Source organism: Lytechinus variegatus, chromosome 19 (assembly GCF_018143015.1).
Source record: "Lytechinus variegatus isolate NC3 chromosome 19, Lvar_3.0, whole genome shotgun sequence".
In the NCBI taxonomy this organism is placed as follows: Eukaryota; Metazoa; Echinodermata; class Echinoidea; order Temnopleuroida; family Toxopneustidae; genus Lytechinus; species Lytechinus variegatus.
In genome coordinates, this window is record NC_054758.1 from 1,789,795 (window position 1) to 1,796,978 (window position 7,184).

General features: G+C 41.4%; 1 protein-coding gene across 1 annotated transcript; it reads left to right on the forward strand.

The window, feature by feature from the left end:
* The first annotated feature begins 3,699 nt into the window (after nucleotides 1-3,699).
* On the forward strand, nucleotides 3,700-6,482 carry LOC121406207 (ankyrin repeat domain-containing protein 50-like). The gene is made up of 4 exons (XM_041597230.1): nucleotides 3,700-3,949; nucleotides 4,523-4,696; nucleotides 5,515-5,782; nucleotides 6,248-6,482. Exons 1-4 carry the CDS (start codon nucleotides 3,700-3,702, stop codon nucleotides 6,480-6,482), a joined length of 927 nt encoding a protein of 308 aa, XP_041453164.1.
* The last annotated feature ends 702 nt before the right edge of the window (nucleotides 6,483-7,184 follow it).

The following is a 7,184-nucleotide window of genomic DNA, read 5'->3' on the forward strand; positions in this document are numbered from 1 at the left end:
TTCAGGGTATTTTTTGTAAAAAAAAGGAAAAGTAAAGAAAAAAATAGAGGTCGTCTGTATGGTGTCTAAATTAACCCTACTTATAATCCGTACCGGGGGGGGGGGGGCTACTGCTTTGCCTCTAAGATCCACCTGCATCTTTTTTCCGAGAAAAAAAAGGTGATTGTCGTTATAAGACAATCAATATTACCACCATGATCACGATCATATCCTTCCTTATTATCATGATCATACTTGTCAATATTTTAATATACTTCGACGGTGGGGATGATTAATACATTCCATCTCACATGAATTATTCGGGATACATGCCCCTTCCGCCCAATCGACACCCATGAACATGGACGCCATCCGAAACCTGAAAGGGTCCTAGCAATGCAATTTAAAATTATGTTTCTATCCTCTTTTTTTAGATTAAAAAAACATCTTTTTCATTCATCTTACCCCTTGTTCATTGAGGGCAGCTTTTCAAAGACTCCGTAAATTTTCTTCCAATAATATCATATGAAAGGAGGTTTACATGCCTTTTCAATCCCTTTTCTTCACTGTATTTGCCCCTTTTACAAAAATTTAGCGGACACCATCGCACTTTAATAGGCTTATGCTATCAAACACGTTTAAATAAATGGAAATATGCAGGGAAAAAAACAAATATACTAATAACACGGTGCAATATCGTAAAAAAATACCCAAACACAAATCATCATCATTGTACCGCACCAAAGGCGTGATTCATCGGGATATTCCAGTAAATTACCCTTTAACGAACCGATTGTTATTTTAACCAAAAAAGTAGCTTTTTGCCGTACGTGTCACTATATAACTCCCGTAATTATTAATTGTTTATTCAATAAGGGGTGACCCATTCAACAAGAGTTGATCTCCCATCGGGGGCCCACATAATAATAGCAGGGCCCGCTGGAAGCACAGTTTTCGGAACTGAAGTGGCTACCCTGGGTAAATAAACCGTTTTATTATTATTATTGTCACGAAATGGGTTTTATTTCGTGTTAGGAAATTATCTTTGGTTGATTTATAATGATTTTGTCGTAGCTGGCGATATTACATGCATGTTTATACAGTAATAATGACGTAGAGAGACATTGAAAATTATGCATGTTTTGAACCGTTTTTGTGGAATAACAATTTCCTGGAGATGCTTAACTGATTATTATGGTTATCACTAGCTTGATCTAAATGAAAGCTTTAATTTGATATGTCATTCATGCATATCCGGTTTTGGAGACCAAAGTTATAGCTGTTTTAAGATTGTAATAGAGGTTAACTATAACAGATATTGTATAATTAATGCATAAGTACAGTAAGTTGGTGTACTCGTGAGGCTTTGCCGATGATCTGTTGAAATACGGCTCCCACGGGGTGCATTGCACGTAAAGTATGCAGATCGATTTGGATTCGCTATCCAATAATAATGTTGGTGGTGGATGCGATCGAAATGATTTATATGATCGTTCGCATGTCTTTCCACGGGGAAACCTAGAATCCTAGGCGACGACTGTGGTTAGATTTCCTTGTATGTTGGGTCTTTTGCACGCCAGCAAGAGACTATACCAGGGTTTGGTAGTCTGGTTGGTCTGGAGGCGGACGGTTCGGAGTCTGGAGCAGACGGGTTGGTCTGAAGCGGATGGTTGCTGGTCTGGAAGCAGACGGTCGGAGGTCCGGAGCAGACAACGGGAAAAACTACAAGTAGAGCAGAGCCAATTGGTGTGGTCGTGGGAACCTGACTGCAGAAGGACCCATACATATGGTCGAAGAACCAGACGTCGTTTCCGGTACTGAACAGAGGTCCCTGGTTGCAGTACGGTAACAGACGAGGTTGCGGTACTGAACAGACGTGGTTGCAGTACTGAACAGATGTCAGTGGTTGCAGTACGGACTCAGACGTGGTCGTGGTACTGAACAGACGTGGTTGCAGTACTGAACAGATGTCAGTGGTTGCAGTACGGACTCAGACGTGGTCGTGGTACTGAACAGACGTGGTTGCAGTGCTGAACAGACGTTGTTGCAGTACGGTATCAGACGTGGTCGCGTACTGAACAGACGTGGTTGCAGTACGGAATTCAGACGTGGTTGCAGTACGGAGCAGACGTGGTTGCTGTACTGAACAGACGTAGTAGCTGGTCGTGAGCAGGAATCAGATGCATATGGTCGTAGAAGCTTAACTACAGGAATCAGATGCATATGGTCGGGTGAGCTGTTGGAGTTGACAACAAAGAGTGTAGCCGTCTGGAGGTTGCCTGGTGGTGGTACTGACAGGATCGAGGCGTGTGCAAGTGTCAACTGCGGCAGTATATCTCTGCCAAACGGATCCACGACTAAGAGTTTGGAAATCGACGGGGCGACACACCCGCCGGCGGCAGGCATCCTGACAAGAGCGAGCTGCCGGCGGACCGAACCCACGCCGCCGCCGAGCGGTTCCGTCACATTATTTATTATTATACACAAGAATGCAATAACATATAATATTTACAGATGAAAACATTCAAAATAACATAAGATATGCGAATAATGCAATAAAAGCTAAAGAGCGATTATTTCAACCGTATTCAAACATTCGAATGCATAGATTTAACCAAGTAGCAAGTGCGAACGTAAACCTGAATTGTCAATCGGCCTGAGATGTTTTTCTATCATATTTAAATAATTTTAAAGATGACGATTCAGTTATTCTGATAGGTATGTTCACCCCCCCCCCCCTCTGCGATTATGCCTTGATGACATATCAGGTGCTATCCCTCACCCCGACGCGCGGCGCCGATATCCAGGGGACGGGAGCGGGGTAAGCGGAAGGAGCACCCCGTAAATGAATAAACATTGAGTTATGAGTTATGTCTTCTTTTTGTGTGTCATTTACTCTGGATAACAAAAATGACAAACGCTTTAATTTTTGTGCCGGCTTTTTTTTTTTTTTTTTTTAGAAAGCGCACCCTTTAATAAGTATACTCGATCCACTGCTGACTACGCTAAACGTCATTCCATTCATTGAAAGCCACTATCATGACTATTCTTAATTCACCTGTTGTACTGTGCGTCAAGTTGCATTCACAATCTATAGAACATCGTTGCTGGACTACGTAGACCTAACGTCGCTCTCTGCCATTCTAACTGCAGGGAAATACATTTAGATGTTTGGGAATGATATCCTTGAGATTTCTTGGGAAGGAGTAGATAATTGTCTAAAACAAAGCTAAAGTGTACATATTGTATTAAACATGATTTTAATCGGAAGACAGAGCGCTCCACATTGTCGAGTAGACTGTTGATATTCAATCTGTTTGGGAAAAACGTTTCACGTGAATTATCTCTACAACCACGCAGGCCCACGAAACGACACTGGTTCACACATTGCTGCACAAGAGAAACAGGAAAGTACATCACACAAAGTTTCACGATCCTCGAATACATTTTGAGCTTTCCGGAGATTTCAGAAGTATGCATTTAGAATGAAGGGTATTTATTGATTGATAGTGTATCATGGAAATATAAGACATCTCTAATATCTCTAAACCGAGTGGAAAGAAAACAAAGCATGTTGACCCATTTAGTACAAAAAGTATTCGAAAATATACACCTTGGTCCGAAATTTGGAAAGAATTCCTTGTGATCAGACCGCGTGATTTAGCTGTTTCAAGAAGAGTTCCTCACTCTGCCAACACTATTGATAATCTTAGAGCAAGTATGGATGAAGAAGATACAGAGGACTACTCTCCATTACTAAAGGCTGTAAGGAATGGTCACCTTAATGAAGTACGAAGCCTAGTCAGTCAAGGGGCGGACGTAAATCAGAGTGATGCTGAAGGCTGGACACCGTTAGTGATTGCAGTAAAAAGCAAGCAGATCGATGTACTTATGTTTCTTATCGATCAAGGGGCTGAAGTGAGAAAGTATGTTAAAGGAAAGACTGCTTTAGACTTTGCTGTTCAGTTTGGTAATCTTGATGCTATAAAATATCTGATCAGTCACGGAGCTGACGTGGATAAGACAAAATATAATATTCACTTTGCTGCTCAGAATGGTCATCTTGTTGTCCTCGAATATCTGATTAGTCAAGGAGCTGACGTGAATAAATTAGATATATATGGCAAGAATGCATTTCACTACGCTGCTAAAAATGGTCATCTTGATGTCGCCAAATATCTGATCAGTCAAGGAGCTGACGTGAATAAATTAGATAACTTTGGTAAGAACGCATTAAACTACGCTGCTGAGAATGGTCATCTTGATGTCGCCAAATGTCTAATCAGTCAAGGAGCTGAGGTGAATACAGAAATAAAGTATGTTTGGACTGCATTAAACGCTGCTGCTGAGAATGGTCATCTTGATGTCGTCAAATATCTGATCAGTCAAGGAGCTGACGTGAATAAATTAGATAACTTTGGTAAGAATGCATTACACTACGCTGCTCAGTGTGGTCACCTTGATGTCGTCAAATATCTGATCAGTGAAGGAGCTGAGGTGAATAAAGGAAATAACAATGGTTGGACTGCATTAAACACTGCAGCTCAGGAGGGTCACCTTGATGTCGTCAAATATCTGATCAGTCAAGGAGCTGAGGTGTATACAGAAGCTAAGTGTGGTAAGAATGCATTCCTCACTGCTGCTCAGAATGGTCACCTTAATGTCGTCAAATATCTGATCAGTCAAGGAGCTGAGGTGAATAAACGAGATGAATATGGTAAGACTGCATTAAAAATTGCTGCTCAAAATTGCCACCTTGATGTCGTCAAATATCTGATCAGTCAAGGAGCTGAGGTGAATAAAGCAACTATTTATGGTTGGACTGCATTAAAAGTTGCTGCTGAGAATGGTCATCTTGATGTCGTCAAATATCTGATCAGTCAAGGAGCTGACGTGAATAAATTAGATAACTTTGGTAAGAATGCATTACACTACGCTGCTCAGTGTGGTCACCTTGATGTCGTCAAATATCTGATCAGTGAAGGAGCTGAGGTGTATACAGAAGATAAGTGTGGTAAGAATGCATTCCTCACTGCTGCTCAGAATGGTCATCTTGATGTCGTCAAATATCTGATCAGTCAAGGAGCTGACGTGAATAAATTAGATAACTTTGGTGAGAATGCATTACACTACGCTGCTCAGTGTGGTCACCTTGATGTCGTCAAATATCTGATCAGTGAAGGAGCTGAGGTGAATAAAGGAAATAACAATGGTTGGACTGCATTAAACACTGCAGCTCAGGAGGGTCACCTTGATGTCGTCAAATATCTGATCAGTCAAGGAGCTGAGGTGTATACAGAAGCTAAGTGTGGTAAGAATGCATTCCTCACTGCTGCTCAGAATGGTCACCTTAATGTCGTCTCAAATATCTGATCAGTCAAGGAGCTGAGGTGAATAAAGGAGATGAATATGGTAAGACTGCATTAAAAATTGCTGCTCAAAATTGCCAGCTTGATGTCGTCAAATATCTGATCAGTGAAGGAGCTGAGGTGAATAAAGGAAATGACAATGGTTGGACTGCATTAAACACTGCAGCTCAGGAGGGTCACCTTGATGTCGTCAAATATCTGATCAGTCAAGGAGCTGAGGTGTATACAGAAGCTAAGTGTGGTAAGAATGCATTCGTCACTGCTGCTCAGAATGGTCACCTTAATGTCGTCAAATATCTGATCAGTCAAGGAGCTGAGGTTAATAAAGCAACTATTTATGGTTGGACTGCATTAAAAGATGCTGCTGAGAATGGTCGCCTTGATGTCGTCAAATATCTGATCAGTCAAGGAGCTGAGGTGAATACAGAAACTACGTTTGGTGATACTGCATTATCCTTTGCTGCTCGGATGGGTCATCTTGATGTCGTCAAATATCTGATCAGTCAAGGAGCTGAGGTGAATGCAGGAAACAACTATGGTCCGACTGCATTAAACGCTGCTGCTCGGTTTGGTCATCTTGATGTCGTCAAATATCTGATCAGTCAAGGAGCTGAGGTGAATGCAGGAAACAACTATGGTCCGACTGCATTAAACGCTGCTGCTCGGTTTGGTCATCTTGATGTCGTCAAATATCTGATCAGTCAAGGAGCTGAGGTGAATAAAGCATCTATTTATGGTTTGACTGCATTAAACGCTGCTGCTCAGAAAGGTCATCTTGATGTCGTCAAATATCTGATCAGTCAAGGAGCTGAGGTGAATACAGGAAACAACTATGGTCGGACTGCATTAAACGCTGCTGCTCGGTATGGTCATCTTGATGTCGTCAAATATCTGATCAGTCAAGGAGCTGAGGTGAATACAGGAAACAACTATGGTCGGACTGCATTAAACGCTGCTGCTCAGAAAGGTCATCGTGATGTCGTCAAATATCTGATCAGTCAAGGAGCTGAGGTGAATGAAAGAGGTGGTCATCTTGATGTCACCAAATACCCGATCAGCCGAGAGGCTATGGAATACAGAGGATATCATGCTGTTCGAACCTCACAAAAGCTGCTGCTAAGGATGAGGATTTAGATATTACGAAATATATCACTCATGAAGGATTTGAGGTAAGTAAAACAGAAAAATAGTGGTTTGATAGCAATCTCGTAAAAGTAAATTAGTCAGTTTAGATATGGCATTGCCCCCTTCGTCCTATAAACTGTTTGTTGCGATTTGGCATGGCTAAGAAATTTATTGTTTTCGAGAGAAAATATTATAGTGACATTTTCATCCAACTAATCTTGATAGAATTTCTAGTTTTTCTGTACAAATATTTATTCCTTTTCCTTTTTTTCTATTGAACCTGATGTCCTGGTACACTCGTAAGCTTTCAAACGAAATTTAGATATAATTCGATTAAGTGTCTTTAGCTCTCTTACTCAATAAAAATATTGTTCTTTCACCTCATCCTTTCTCTTTCCTGGATTGCAAATGCACGATCTACTGACGGTCAGACATGCGTGGGTGTTCATTGTTGCGGGATGGCCATGTTCGCAAGAAGAATATTTTCCTATGGGGGTATGACGCGACTTAGCAAAGCGATCTATCTTGTCATTGGGGCGTTTTTTGTATTCTCTAAAGTAAAATTGAAGGATTTTGTGCACAATTATGGTTAATTTTTAGATGATTGAAGGTAACACATGTAATTTATCACCCCACCTCCCAGTCGCGTACTTGGTATATATCGGCAGGGGGGGGGGCAAGTGACAAGGCTTGGTAAGGTGGGGGGGGGGG